The sequence below is a fragment of the Mytilus edulis genome, chromosome 8, assembly GCF_963676685.1.
Source record: "Mytilus edulis chromosome 8, xbMytEdul2.2, whole genome shotgun sequence".
Taxonomy (NCBI): Eukaryota; Metazoa; Mollusca; class Bivalvia; order Mytilida; family Mytilidae; genus Mytilus; species Mytilus edulis.
The window spans coordinates 23,086,766-23,102,922 of NC_092351.1; the positions used below are offsets into that span (position 1 = coordinate 23,086,766).

Consider the following 16,157-nt stretch of genomic DNA (forward strand, 5'->3'; position numbering starts at 1 on the left):
AGAATGTATTGATTCTTGGTTTTTTTGCGGTCTTGAGAGTATAACAAACAACTCTAAAGGTATTTTCATATATTTTATCAAGCTATAATCTAGATTTCATAATTCATTAGTTGACCATTTATTGATTTTTTCAACATTTCAATAATTAAGGTATATCAAGTAAATATTTTTTGAGACATAATTTTCTTATACTTAGCCAAAATGAAGATTTTACTATGCTCTTTTCAAATGTATAATAAAAAGTATGGGTCACCGTGCAATTTTTTAAGCTATGAGTCGTTGAAAATTGCGTAAACTTGGTTAGATTGTTCATGGAAAAACACATTTGTTTGCATAAAAAAAAATTATGAGATATAATTTTGAAATAAATTGCAAAAAAAAGATAGTTTTTGTCATGTATTTTAAGAAAATAAAAAGAAAAAAAATGGTGTCACCGAACTCGTTTTCTTGCTACAAGTAAAAGAAAAAATTTCCCTTTCAGTCCAGTATAATTTTTTTTTACTAAAAGAGTTATCTTCCCTTAAATGGCCCATTTGAAAAAAATGATTCTGAAAGCCAAAAAAAAATTATATTTGTTTAGATATTTTGAAGTATACGTCAATAAATTACCAAGTTTTCTTTATATTATTAAACAGTTTAACCTTTAAATTGCAAATCTGTCTACAAAATTGCAGATTTAGGCAAATAACTAAAGCGATTTTTCACTGTGATTGTACAATCCAAGATGGCGGTATACCATGCATCTACCTTAAGCATGTATTCTTCTTTTTGTGGTTTAAAGTTTCTTTAGATAAGTAAGTTTCTGAAAAAATATAATATACAGATATAAACAATTCCAAATTTTCATATTATTTTTTCAAAATGGTTGCAAAGCTTCAAATTTACAATTTCTTAAAAAAAAAAAGAAAAAAAAAAGGAAAACTACCCATAACACTTCGGTTTTGTACATTTCATGAGTAGAAGATTATATTATTTAGTCAAATACAAATTTTTTACCCCATCAAAGTATCATACATTACATAAATTTCGAGAAAAAAAAAAAACTGACCACAAAAGACTAATTTTTTGCAAGAACTATCTCCCCTTCCAATGTGAATTTCCATAGGAAATTAAAAATGCTGACTTTGAGTTTTCCTCAAGTTAGATTTAATGGGACTTTTTGCTGTGTATAAAAAGGGCATAATGCTATAGATTAGAACTAAAACATTTTCTGTTGCAATTAGTTTGAGGTTAAATCTTAGTTTGACTGGACTATTCTTTGACGCGGTTGTATTACTGTAATTTCATTTATTTTCATTGGCTACTTATGTTCGTGGATATTAGATTTCGTGGTTGATAAATCTACAGTATTTAGTTTTGATTGATGTGACATTTTGTTGTTTAATATATCGATATAACAGAGTTGGGTGCTTTTTACTGAAATGATTTTCATTTTAAGTTACGTAATGTATCTTTTTGTTATTTCACTGATACGTTTAACCATGGAATTTCGTTAGTAACTATATTGTAACATGTAGCTTTATTCATTGCTGTATTGTTTAGTGTAAGACCGCTTTTTCAAATTTCTACAAGAAGAAATATTAAGGTTAACCTTCTGTAGAAACATTAATAGATAGAAAACTTTAAATAGCAAATATACACAACAAATAAAGATCTGCATATGAGCTAATTGTCTAGATCTACAAATGTAGAAATAAATTCTAAATGTGTAATCAGGCTTTTGTTTCTTGTCATTCTCACATTTACGCATATATACAAAATACATGAAACATAAACTCATCAATTGAATACACCAGACTCTCGTTTCGTCTGCAAAACACTCATCCGTGACAAAAAAAATATAGTTCTTTTAAATACATATCTCCAGTCACCAAACAGTCCAAAATATCTGGAAACCAATGCCAAATAGAATAACTAAAAATATTCCTGGAGAGAGAAGGAAATATGCGATATCAATATTGAATTTTGAATTCGTAGTTAGTAACTTTCCGTGATCATTTAGTTTTCTAATACTTTTTCAATAATCAATGGTTGATGTGTTTCACATCACAATTTACATTACTGCAGTAGCATTATGTTTATCAAACTATCATTGCTAGTTTTTTTAAACATGAATTTTATACAATTAACAAACCGGTTTTAGTGGGGTTCGTGTTGCTCAGTTTTCTATGTTGTGTTTTTTTGTACTGTTGTCTTTCTGTTGGTCTTGTCTCTTTTTTTGCCATGGTTTTGTCAGTTTTTTTTTCGACTTATGAGTTTGAATGTTCCTTTGATATTTTTCGCCTCTCAAGCCTGCATGTATCATGGCATTATTTTGTTTGAGTAATCCTCACACTTACATAGTTACCAGTGCTATAATCATTTGGTATTTAACGCTGTCTGTTCTGCTGTAAGACATGTGTATGTGTGTGTTATAACTTATTTTTTTGTAATATTGTTTAAAACCTACTGGTTGTATGTGATCTAGTTAACAAATGAAGATATTTAACTTCATTTGTAGAATAATTCATGTGATTCCGTTAGAGAAAAAGTACCTTCGCTGTTGGAAAAGGAGCCATTCACCTGCAAACAACTGTAACCACCTTTTTTAAAACCTAATCCAGGTAGGAACTGGCACTGAAATAAAGTTGTAATTTGCCATGAAATACGACTTTAAAATATACAAGTATGATGTATATTTATTATAAAAAAAGACAGCTATTTCTTTTAAATTAGTATGAAAGTGATAAAAGGTTGTTGTACAAAATTCAAATTAGAATTAAATAAGAAAATTTCCGTTCTCCCTAAAACTTTATGACAGGTCGTTCCTTTGTTTTGTGAAATTACATTACAATTACTTATTTTTCCACTAAAAGGAGGAAAAAGTCAAAAAGAACACCAAGGGAACACAAACATTTAAAGAAATACTAAATACACCACGATAAAAAAAAAAAAAAATGAAAACGACAAACAGTACTCTACAAAAACTTCAAAGAACAAAACACAAAACGAATGAACGACAATTAGGAACTCACCAAATTCGTGAATTACCTCACGTGATAGAGTATCTGTTCAGACATTTATAGACCATATTTTGTAACAAGTCAGTAAAATAACATGACATTTTATTTTATTCTGATATATCGATCTGACTTGCACACAAAATGTAATTTCGGACATTTCAATGGTAAGTAGATGAGGTGAACAAAATATCAAATTAATGTCATGTTTTAATTTACCTTTGTATCGGGAAGACATTCGTGAGTGCCTCTAAATACATTTAGGAATATATCAATAGATTCATCATCGTCATCAAGGTCACATTGATTGATATCAGTATCGTTTAAGTTCATATCTATGAATGCAACACCTCTAAAAACAAAATTGAAAAATCAGTTCACTTTTTCTGAACGTGCATAGTTAAGTAAAGGTGCGAGTGAAATAGAATATGTAACATGTTGCTTCAAAACTTATATAGCACATGTTGAATTAAACTAGTCCTCCTTTATTGCTACCCGATTAAACATCGGCCTTTACTGTATATAAGCATACAACGTACAACTGAGGAGACTAGTGGATCAGGAACTGCTTACCCTTCCAGAGTACATAATTTCATGTGTTGGGTTTGGTTAAATTCGTTACTTTTTATTTTAGTTTTTTTTTTGTGAAATGTTTTGTAAACTGTTACAAACATTTTGTTTCGTATTGATTTGTTAACAACATATCCGTTTTTTTTTCAGATTAAGTCTTTAAAAAGAAAAGGGAAAAATTATTAAAAATGTGTACTGGAAATTTAAATATGTCTTACTTGAAGGCGGGCTTTCCAGTGGCATCTTGTCCAAATATTGGCACAGAAAATGTAACCAACCAAATATCACTAAACCCACAATCAAAATAAGGTTGACTCCAGTATCCATCTTCTTGTTTTGCAAAATACATCAAAATATTCTCATCTTGAATGTCCGTGCTGCCATTCCTATTTCATAAGATTATGAATAAGACAATTATACGGGTCAATAAAACGTATGAAACAGTTATTGTTACCGGTACTATAGTTGCATGGGTTTTAGATAACTTCTTTCAATGTGAAATGTCAAAAAGACATAAAATAATGAATGTAATTTGAGACTGTGATATGGATGATAAGTCTTTCATAGTAACTGTACAATTCTACCCAAATGTTTATCTATTTAGATTTGGGGTCGATGCGGAGCTTGCAATATTGTTTCGTTGTTTTACATCTTAAAGTCTTTGATTTTATTTTTGTGTCGTTTATTTGCTTTATCATTGACCTGATCCCGCATTTTCCTTTATTCGTTGTGACTGTATTGATACAGAAGATAAAAGTTACACTATAATGCAGACTTTCAAGATATAATGATGCAAAACCCTATTTTTTTCTGACTTTTTATTCGTTTGCAGATTAATGCAATTGTTTGAGAAAGTAGCAAATTGTTAAGTAAAACTCAAATATCAAAATTAAGAAAAAAGTTTACAAATAATCCAAATCCTAACAAAATGTTTAAAATAATTGTTTGGTGCAAATTCACATCTGTATAAAAGTTATTTACTAACCTCTGGTGTCTTTCCGTTAGAATTGACGATGCATTATCCCACTTTCTTGACTCTAAGTTGTAATACCACTCTGAATCAACTGATGTTTGATACACATAAGAAAGCGATAAATCGTAAAGGCGAATAACTCCATGTTTATAATAAGCATAAGGTGCAAAAGCTTTGTATCTTGAAAATACATCTGGCTCAAACGCAAGACCAGAACTGAAAACTTGTGGTGATCCTGTCAAAACGACATTTCTTGCCAAATTAAAGAATGTTAAATCTGGAATAGACTCCAATATTCCTTTGTTCTGATAAATTATTGTCGACATGTAATTAGCATTATAAATAGCTAAGTTTGCATATTCATTCCACAGAGTGAAATCTAGGGTTAAGTAAAGATTAGACGCAGAGCACATGTCTGTATGAGTATTTCCAATGATATTGAGAGCAGTGATTGCATCTGACTTACCACCTTTTACGAATAGTATAAGTCCATGCATCAAAATAAAACATATAAAGATAGAAACCAATACTCTACATGTTGTGTTCATCATCGACTGCATTCACTTTCCTAAAAAAAAAGGTAAAATAAGTTATCTGGAAAACAAACTTTTTTCAATACACAATTTTTTTTGATAACAACAAAGATAAGACAGATTTATTTTTGTAATAATAAGGTAATGAAATGAATGACGCTATATGAACACTATTTTTTAGATGCTTACAGAACTGAAGAATTACTTGCTGGTATTAAAAAGCGATTAAAACTACTTTTGCTGATCCACAACTTTATGAATACTTGACTGGTAGAAGTCACCAAAGCAAACGTGCAATCGATAAAAGTAAAAACAACAATAAAGTCAGTGTAAAAGTAAGAGAACAAACAAGTTATTGTAAAATTAAAAGACCAGTCAAGTCAATCCAAAAGTAACAGAACAATATAAGTCAATGTAAAAATAACATAGGAAACAAGTCAATACAAATGTAGCAGAATACACAAGTCAATTAACGTGTAACAGAACAGTCAAGCTAGTGTAAAAATAACAGAACAGTCAGGTATGAAGTCAGTGTAAAAATAAAACAACAAAAGTCAAGTCAGGGTAAAGAAATTAAAGAGTAATGAAAACAGTGTAAAAGTTACAGAACAATCAAGCCATTAAATAAGAAAAAATAAAAAACGGTTAAGTTAGACGTGTAAAACGAAGAAAGAAAAAAAAAACACCACCAGGTCAAGTTCAACGTAACATAATAGACGTCTAGTCAGTGTAAAAGTAAAATAACTATCAAGTCAGTGGTAACGTAGCTGAAAGGTCAGGTCATTTATAAAACAAACCAGAATATGGTCTAGTTAGTGTAAAAGTGACATTAAATGTGGGTGACATTTTTCAATGTAGCATTTTTTCAATGTAGCATTATTTCATTAATTGTGCTAAAAGAGGTATTGTATAAACATTTGCACAGCAAAACACTCAAATCAAATCAGAATGTGTATAAATATTTAAACAGCAAAACACGCAAATCAAATCAGAATAAGCAAGTCAGTGTAAAAGTGAACTTTTGAATCAATTCATTGTTAAAGAACCACAACAGTCAGATATTTAAAAAACACAGAACAGTCAAGACTGTGAAAGTCAATGGACATTTACAAAAATCTACGAACGATAAATCCAGTGTAAAAGTAATATAACAGTCAAGTTACAGCAGTCAGATCTTAAAACACTTGAACAGTCATGTCAATGTACAAGTTACCAAACAGTCAGGTCATTTAAAAGAATAAAAAAGTTCAGTCACTGCAAAAGTAACAGAGCAGTCAGACAATTAAAATATCAGTCTAGTCAATTGCAATTTGAAATTTCAGAACAGTCAGATCATTCAAGAAGAACAGAAAAGCTAAGTCAGTGTAAACGTTACAGAGCAGTCAATAAAAGAGGGACGAAAGATACAAAAGGGACAGTCAAACTCATAAATCTAAAACAAACTGACAACGCCATGGCTAAAATGATGAAAAAAACAAACAACAGCACACATGACACAACATGGAAAATTAAAGAATAAACAACACGAACCCCACCAAAAAACTAGGGGTGATCTCAGGTGCTCTGGAAGGGTAAGCAGATCCTGCTCTATATGTGGCACCCGTCGTGTTAACGTTGCTTATGGGATAGCAATTCCGGTAAATAGTCTAACTCGGTAGGTCATATTCATTAAAGGGAAGGGGTTGTAGTTACGACGTAAGGAACATATCCGATATCATTTGTGAAACGGTTATTCCTTAACGGTCAACTAACTCGTAATGAAGTCCGTAAAATTTACAAGGGATGATTTCAACTTCACCATTTGAACCTCTTGGTTTAATAGCTTCCTTGTGAGCAGCAACCCTTTATCAAGAAAATCATGATAGGAAATGCAAGCACGGGAATATTGTATTAATTGGAAGATATATACCCCGTATGCAATAAAGTGTTCAATGAAACAAAACCAGTCATGTCCGTGTAAAAGTAACAGAACAGTCAAGCTAGTGTTAAAGTAACAGAGCAGTCAATAAAAATTATTGCTAATGAGACAACTCTTCACAAAAGACCAAATAACAGACAAATTAACAACTATAGGTCATCGTACATTAAAGTCCGAATTACAGAAACAGAACAGTCAAGTCATATTAAAAAATACAAAATAGTAAAGTAAATAGTAAAATGAAGAAAGAACAAAAAAGCAAAGGAAACGTAACAGAATAGTCTAGTCACCGCAGAACTGTCACGTCAGTGGTAAAGGCACTGAACAGTCAGTTCATTTACAAAAATCCAAGAACGATAAATTCAGTGTAAAAATCACATATCAGTCAAGTCACTGAAATCAGATCTTAAACAAAAAACCCGAAATGTCATGTCAGTGTAAAAGTTACAGAAAAGTAAGATCATTTGAAACGAACAGAACAGTTAGATCACTGTAAAAGTAACAGAACACTTACATCTTTTAAAAACAAAGGAAGAGTCAAGTAAGGATAAGTTGTAGAGCAGCCAAGGAAGTGTACATTGAAAAAAAAACCAAGTCAAGACAGTGAAAAGAACAGAAAAGTCAAGCTTGTGTTAAACTAACGGATGAGCCAAGTGAATATAACAGAAAAGATAATTAGTCAGTGTAAAAAAAATTGTCAACAAAATCATCAATTTACCAAATTACAGTAAAATGTAAAATTCATTTCCTACTTAAACAGTAAGCGACCTTAGCCGAAACAAACAGACTTTTTTCAATAAAGCATCATATCATTATATTTGCTATTAAGGAAATTTAATAAATATTTATACAGCAAAGAAGTTAAATAAAATCATTATTCTATCCTATTATATAATTGTGTATGTTGCTTTAGGTATTTTTGCTTTATTTAGTTATTATGAGTGATAGAAATAAATAATTCATTGTGTAAATCGCCGTGACAGTAATAGTTTGATATTTGTTTTAGATACAAACAATCAACCATATTGACCTTGCTGACATTGAAAATAAAAATAGAATTCTTATCGCCACCCTTATCGACACCCTTACTTTTTATATTAACCTTACAATAAACGTATCTCTATTCAATATTTCTCTAACATTATCCTCTGATCTTAATAACTCTTATCTCTATTTGTCCATATACTTTTGTGTTCCTATTCCTTACCTGTAGCTACAGCCGAATATATTTACTGAGCTATATCCCACACAGAAATCAAATAATCTCCAATGTTCACAATATTAATATTTGCCATTTACTGAGAGAATAATTTTCGATCATAAACGAAATTGGCAACCATTATATGAAAATTATCAAATAATTACCATGTTGAATGACATTTATACGAATACACTGTGTCAAGACTACGCCAGCAAAAAATGTTTGAACTTGTAAAATGTCTATTTTCAGTTTACTGATGGACCATACAAAGACAGCTTTAAAGAGACAGTCAAGACAACAGAAGTCTTTTGTTTTGCTTTATTCATACCATTGAAATATTATATTGATGATATAGCACTTCCATCTAATTATCTAATTCTAAAAAAATACCAATCTACCTTCCTATCTCAGTTTACCTTAATTTGATCTATTTATAGCGTATGCTTTATACATGAATTCAAATAGACTTACGATGAAATACTACCAAATTAAGAGTTTAAAGCAATTGTAGACTCATCAAATTGGGCGTAAATAACACTCGATATATACAAAAGAAGATGTGGTATGATTGCCAATGAGACAACTATCCACAAAAGACCAAAATGAAACAGACATTAACAACTATATGTCATCGTACGGCCTTCAACAACCAACAAAACCCATACTGCATAGTCAGCTATAAAAGGCCCCGATAAGACAATGTAAAACAATTCAAACGAGAAAACTAACGGCCTTATCTATGTAAAAAATGAATGAAAAACAAATATGTAACACACAAACAAACGACAACGACTGAATTACAGGCTCCTGACTTGGGACAGGCACATACATAAATAATGTGACGGGGTTAAACATGTTAGCAGGATTCAAACCCTCCCCTAAACCTGGGACAGTGGTATAACAGTACAACATAAGAGTTGTGTTCTATTGGTTTATTATAAGCAATCTCAAATAAACACCCTGTAACATATAAAATACACAATAAGTCACAATACATACGTTCAAAGAACGATAGTTCTTATTATTATCTCCATTTTAATAAAATGAAATATAAATTATCCAAGTAGTTAACTTCAGTTCGAAATATACCATAATTAATAACATATGTTTTACTACAAATCATAAGCATCTATACCAAAGTCTATTTCCGGTAACTTTTCAATATGCAATACTACAGATATCAATAACACCTTGTGTCAACGGTCATTATCTAAAGTAATCGTTTCTTATACACTATTCTATTCTGAAATATTGGTAAACTAAACATTAACACATTACAAACACAGACAAGACACACATTAGTTAAAACACATAGTACAAATAGACAATAAGTAAATAAACAAACATGTAAACAGCTTACCGTGTATGTAATACAGGGGCTGAGTGGTGCTCCTCTATAAAGTTACTGTACTCTTATACTTCACATACTGGAATCTGAATATAAAGAAATAAGACTTAATGGCAAAAATAGTAAATAATATAGTTAAACTCAATGCAAGACAATATTCTATGCTGAAATCTAATAACAGCCAAATATGAAAAATAATATAATAACTGTAATATTCTTTCTGTCTTGCAAATACCAACTTAAAGTAAAAATATTGATTCCTGTAATAATTTTGTTTGATAAACAGTTTATACATATGATATAGCATATTTGCTAGCGCATTAATCTATTTTATAAAAATTCATAATATCTACTAAAATGTGTAGATTTAGCTAACAACGTCCTTATATTTGTATAAAGTAACATTCGTTTATAGTGGGAAATAGTCCATTTGCCAATTACCGATTTGATTCTGTTATTACACTTTTTAAACAAAAAGCTTCCCTTTGCCAATTGTAGACTGGTTCCATACCGGACAAAAATGGCTTTTGCCAATGCAAACCTGATGAATTAAAGGTGATATATAGTCGGTATAACTAATTTTTCATGAATAATAATTTCTAATGGCAAAAGTATAAAGCTGAACAACAAATTAATGTAATTAAAAATTTTGAAAACCTTAAAGATTACTCACATTACGCACAGGTAAATTTGCTCTTTCTGCTAGCTCTCCGTTGTTAATAAAAAGGTATGTCCCTCATAAGGGAACAACTAAAAGAAGGGATCTCTAATTACAGGGTTAATTACGGGAATTGGCAAAAAGCCAATTGTTTTAACGTTAAATAAGCTACAATTAAGAATTGCTTGCTAGTCCCTCCCTGTGATTAATATTAGATAACTCTGGTTAATTTCCCAATCAATGAATCATGAAGGGGGATAGATAATTAAAAAAAATACAGGTTTTAAAAAAATCACAAGTACATGTTAAGATCTGACTAAATATCTATACCCGATACCTGACAATATTGGGATATCGGTATTTAGTGGGATCTTTACATGTACTTGTACACATGTGATTTGTAACAAACCGGTTTTTTTTAAAATAAACAAACAAATGTCTAAATGTTCAGGACTTATTAAGGTCTTTCCTTTTTCTAAAGGGAAAGACCTTACTGTATTTCTTCTGTTTATTATTATTATTTCTTTCCACTTTTCCGTGGAAAGACCTATTGGTTTTCTTCTGATTATTATTATGTCGCTTAGACATATGGTATATAATATCGAACAGTTATTACGCTTTTGTAACTGACACCGCGTAACCAAAATCTTTCCCATATAAGAGTTATCTCCCCGAACACTGTTTTTCTTGTTATCGCGTAATCTTCACCACCGTACAAGAAACCGACAAATTTATTTTTGCAAATTGCTCATTATGTCCTCAGGATGTGCTGTTTTATTTTGACCGAAGCCGTATAGAGATTCCATATGAGAGTTATTCCCCCTTTTGTATATGATATAAGTGAAATGCATTTCTAACTGGTAAACCATAAGTGATAGAGACTTAGGGTCTTTTGATTTAAGATCCTTGGTCCAAAAAAATGAAAATTAGGTCAAGGTCAAAGGTCAAGGTCAAATTCTAAATTTTGAATTTGTCTTATTTTCACTATTTTCATTAACCTTATAAGATATCGACAAATTATTTTTACTAAATTGTTAGTTGCGACATGTCGTAACTTACAAATTTTGGTTGCAAGGGTGCGTAGACAATAAATGTGAGTTTTCGCCCCTCTTATATTTAGAATAATGCGTAAAGTGATATTACTCATGAACCATACATATTAAGGAACTAGTGTCTTTTGATTCGAGATGTTTAGTCTATGACCTTGAAATTGAGGTCAAGGTCAAAGGTTAATAGGACGTTCTAGATTTTGACCTTTGCTTTAAATTCATATTTATACATCATAAAGCCATAGGAACTGACATTTTCAACTGAATTTTAATATTTTAATATCAATAGTTATCAAAAGTACCAGGATTATAATTTTATACGCCAGAAAATAGATCTTTATTAGTTGAAAGACCTTCAATTGTTCTTTGAACAATTGGTTTTTAATTAGGTCTTTCCACTTTTCTGTGGAAAGACCTATTGTTTTTCTTCTGATTATTTTTTTTTTTTTTCTTCCGCCTAATTTTGTTCTTTATCGAACAGTTTATGCACTTTTGAAATTTACCCTGCGTAAACGAATACTTTTCATTGTAGATGTTATCTCCCCAAACACTGTTTTCCTTGTTAGCGCATCTCCTTCGCAACCGTAAAAGATTATGACAAATTTATTTTACAAAATTGCTCGTTATATCCTTCGCATGATTTGTCCTATTTTGACCGAAGCGATATGACCGCTCCATATGAGAGTTATTTCCCCTTATGCATCTGATATAAGTGATATGAATTTCTATCTTATAAATCATAAGTGATAGAGACCTAGGATCTTTTGATTTGAGGTCCTTGGTCCCAAAAAATGAAAATTAGGTCAAGGTCAAAGGTCAAGGTCATATTCTAATATTTGAATTTGGCTTATTTTCACTTTTATCCAAAGACTGTATAAGATATCAACAAATTATTTTTACTAAATTGTTAGTTGCGACATGTCGTAAGATGTAAATTTTGATTGCAAGCGTACGTTGAATGTAAAAGGGAGTTTTCTCCCCTCTTGTATTTAAAAATACGCGTTTGGTGATATAACTCATTAACTAAATATAATAAAGACCTATGGTCTTTTGATTTGAGGTCCTTGGTTTATGACCTTGAAACTGATCTCAAGGTCATAGCTTAATTTGACGTTCTAGATTTTGACCTTTGCTTTTATTCTATATGTATACATGATAAAGATATACAACTTTTAGAAAAAGATATCAAACCATTTAACCTTGTAAAAAACAACCGGAAGTGACCTTTTGTAAACCGGAAATAGCTATTTTTTTGTACTTTTTAATATAAAAGTATATAGAACCAGATATTTTTGGAATCAGTGTCAAGTAAATATTCAAATATAATCGGAAGTAACATTTTTCAAACCGGAAGTAACAAATTATCTCCCTTATTTAAAAAAAAATGTATGGAAACAATATATTTTTGGAATCAGCTTACTAGGAGCTACATGTATCATTTGACGATTGAAATGACATTTTAAACTTAGTTTCACAACTTTTCATATCAAAATACATTGTTTTGATGGAAAGACCTTCAATTGTTCTCTGAACAATTGGTTTTTAATTTTTATTATTATTCTTCCGCCAAACTTTGACAAATTTATCCGCGTTAACCGTAAGACGTGTCGCTTTCATGTTCACACTTTGTATCGGTGTCATGAATACCTATCCGGAACTCACCCTAGCCCTGTGAGTCGAAATATTTTGTCGGTTCGGAGTAATCCCTCCGAAACCCAAAAACCTTGTTATCGTTCCAACACCGTAACCGTAATAGGTAGAAAAAAACCGAAGGGTGAAATTTGTTCAGGACCAGACCCCGGTTCTTCGTTACATTTGGATCGAAAAGATTCAACGACTCATTGGTAGGGTTATGCCCCTATGAAAATTAACCGGTGTCGGTTGGCCACCAAAACTCAGAAACCGTAAGTCGTAGACACCTAGGATCTTCACCAATCATCATCAATTCATGTATCTTTGAAAAATACCTCAAGGTCAAATTTGTATGTTGACCTTGACCTTTGACCTAACACCTTGTTATGGGATAATCTCAGAAACCATTATACTTACAGAAGTTTTGAATAGTGGAAAATGTTTGGGTCATTAATGCGCAACTTTGTTACATTTTGACCAAAAAGATTTGACCTTTCTGTAAGGGGCATAACCCCTGATTTAGGTTTCTGAAAAGACAAAATCAGCTTTTACTACATAACCAAAGGTCCTAGACCCATGGGGTCTTCAGCAATGACATTGGGGACTAATGACCTTGACAAAGGTCACAAGGTCAAAGGTCAAGGTCATGTCCCAGATAGCGAATTATGTGTTTTTGACCTTATTTTGATGATTTTTAGTGTGTTTTAAATGTTTTTAAGGTTGACCTTGACCTTTGACCTTTCAACTTTTTATTGGATATCTCAAAAACGATTATACTTACAGAAATAGTATATAGTGAAATATGTTGAGTTGACTAAGACGCAACTTTTTTTACATTTTGACCGAAGAGCTTTGACATACCCTTAAGGGGCATAACCCCTATTAACGGTTTTTGAAAAGACAAAATTAGCTTTAACTCTTGAACCAAAGGTCCTAGACCCATGGGGTCTTATATAATGACATCGTGGACCAATGACCTTTACAAAGGTCACAAGGTCAAAAGTCAAGGTCATGTCCTAAAAAGCGAATTTGTTGTTTTTGTCATATTTTAACGGTTTTATGTGTGTTTGAGAGCTTTTCAATGCATTCTACGACTATTGGAACATGTATTTTAGATTACGAAAAGGAAAGACCTCTCAATTGTTCAAGAACAATTGACATTTTAATTTAAATCTGTATTTATGTAAGATAATGCAAGCATACGATTTTTATTGCGTCTTATACTTTTAGAAGCAAAGAACCTTTTACTACTTTAATAAAATATTCAATTTGTGTAAAAACGTTAATTATCTGCAGCTATGAAAGTCAAGTGGCATTTTTCTGAGGAAGTTTTAAAAAAAATTCAAAGAAATACTTTTACAGTGGGTGAGCTTTTATTAGTCTTCACAATCCTATTGATTAACAACTTTTGGTTATATTTATAATTTAGAATCTTCATTGAAGGTGGAGCACGAATGCACAGTTAATTAGTTATATTGATGTGCCATTTGTATGCAAGAGTGACATTCCTTTGTATTATGTGGCGATTCGAAAAAAAATTATGCGAGTATTGTCTCACTTTAACAGGTTTATTATTTTATAACTAAGTATAGGTTTTTGATATAATTTTGAATAATTACAAAATGTATCAATTCAATATATTTCAGTTTTTGTGACTGGTGTATCAAAAACATTGATGTACGAATATAATTTCATAAATTTGAAACATTTAAAATGATTACATACCAATATAAAGCCTCGGTCACACCTTACCGGATAGCACGAACGGACGTCTAACGGATGAAAGTAAAAGTTGTCCTGTGACAACATTGTTATCCGTTGGGAGACCGTTGAAGTACTAACCAAGTAAAACGGACGAGTAACGAATGCATAACGGACACACACCGGATATGCAACGTATGAGAAAAGGAAAAGTACCGGACATAACGGATGTCGAATGTACATCCAACGGACGGGTACCGCATAAAACGGACACCTCACTGAAGCGTACCGGATAAAACGGATGAACAAGATGTACGGAATAACTAAAGGCAACGATGATAATACATGTAAATCGCATAAATATTCAAAATGTTTTTATGTAACTGATTTTGATTTCTTCTTCAAAATGCCACCAAAGTGCAGTGTCTAGCCTGAAAAAGAGCTGCTTGCTTGTAAAGACGTGCCCTTACTGTAAGATCGATTATGAATAATAAGAATTGATAAACCTTAAGAAATCTGACGTACCAATAATCGGCATTTCTGACGAGAAATTTTAAATTGGCATTATTTTTGTCCATCTGATGAGTTAAACATTTTCAGCTGATTTTTATAGTTTTTTCTAATGATGTACTGTTATAATACCACTGTCACAGGTTAGGGGAGGGTTGGCAGCCTGCTAACATATTTAACCCCGCCACATTATGTATGTATGTGCCCGTATCAAGTCAGGAACCTGTAATTTAGTTGTTGTCGTTTGTTTATGTGTTACATATTTGTTTTTCGTGTATTTTCTTTATATAAATAAGGCCGTTAGTTTTCTCGTTTGAACTGTTTTTACATTGTTAGGTCGGTTTTTTTTTATAGTTGACTATGCGCTATGGACTTTGGTCATTGTTAAAATGCCGTACGATTACCTATATATAATTGTTAATTTCTGTGTCATGTTGGTGTCTTGTGGAGAGTTGTCTCATTGGCAATCATACCAAATCTTCTTTTTTTATATTTATCAGTTTCAGATCCGTTCATCATCCGTTTTATCCGTTATACATCCGGTAGAAGTCCGTTTCACATTCGTTCAACATCCGTTTTATCCGTTAGATGTCCGGTAGAGGTCCGTTGGTGAATATACCTGCGAGACCTCCAACGAATGTATAACGGACACGTAACGGATACAAAACGGACGCCTAACGGACGTTCAACGGACATTTCATCCATAAGACGTCCGTTCAAAGTTTTGAACATGCTCAAAATTTTCCACCGGACAGAACGGACGTCGACGGATAAAACGTACGCTAAACGGACAGACAACGTATATGGACGGACTTCTAACGGATAATAACGGACTTCTAACGGACACGAACGGATTGAACATTTTTTTATCCGTTAGGCGTCCGTTGGAACTATCCGTTAAGGTGTGACCGAGGCTTAAAGAACCGTTCATCATTTTTTAAAAAGACTATAAATAAAAGATCAATTATTTATCTCCACTTCATGATAGATTGCTTGGAAAATTATCCAGAGTTATCTAATATTAATCACAGAGAGGCACTAGCAAGCAATTTTTAGTTGTAGCTT

General features: G+C 31.7%; 1 protein-coding gene across 1 annotated transcript; it reads right to left on the bottom strand.

Annotated features, from left to right (window-relative positions):
* Positions 1–1,705: 1,705 nt before the first annotated feature.
* On the bottom strand, positions 1,706–8,283 carry LOC139485098 (metabotropic glycine receptor-like). The gene is made up of 6 exons (XM_071269217.1): positions 8,201–8,283; positions 4,555–5,110; positions 3,788–3,955; positions 3,219–3,351; positions 2,535–2,616; positions 1,706–1,926 (listed from the first exon to the last, which is right to left on the bottom strand). Exons 2-6 carry the CDS (start codon positions 5,100–5,102, stop codon positions 1,868–1,870), a joined length of 990 nt encoding a protein of 329 aa, XP_071125318.1. The 5' UTR covers positions 5,103–5,110; positions 8,201–8,283; the 3' UTR covers positions 1,706–1,867.
* Between the last annotated feature and the right edge of the window lie 7,874 nt (positions 8,284–16,157).

Bases quoted from the DNA above. Each gene is read 5' to 3' on its own strand.
- LOC139485098 (XM_071269217.1), bottom strand. From the start codon at position 5,102: ATGCAGTCGATGATGAACACAACATGTAGAGTATTGGTTTCTATCTTT. The intron at 3,352-3,787 runs GTAAGACATATT...TTTTGTTTTTAG, and splicing joins ACTGGAAAGCCCGCCTTCAA to AGGTGTTGCATTCATAGATA. The intron at 2,617-3,218 runs GTAAATTAAAAC...ACTTTATTTCAG, and splicing joins AATGTCTTCCCGATACAAAG to TGCCAGTTCCTACCTGGATT.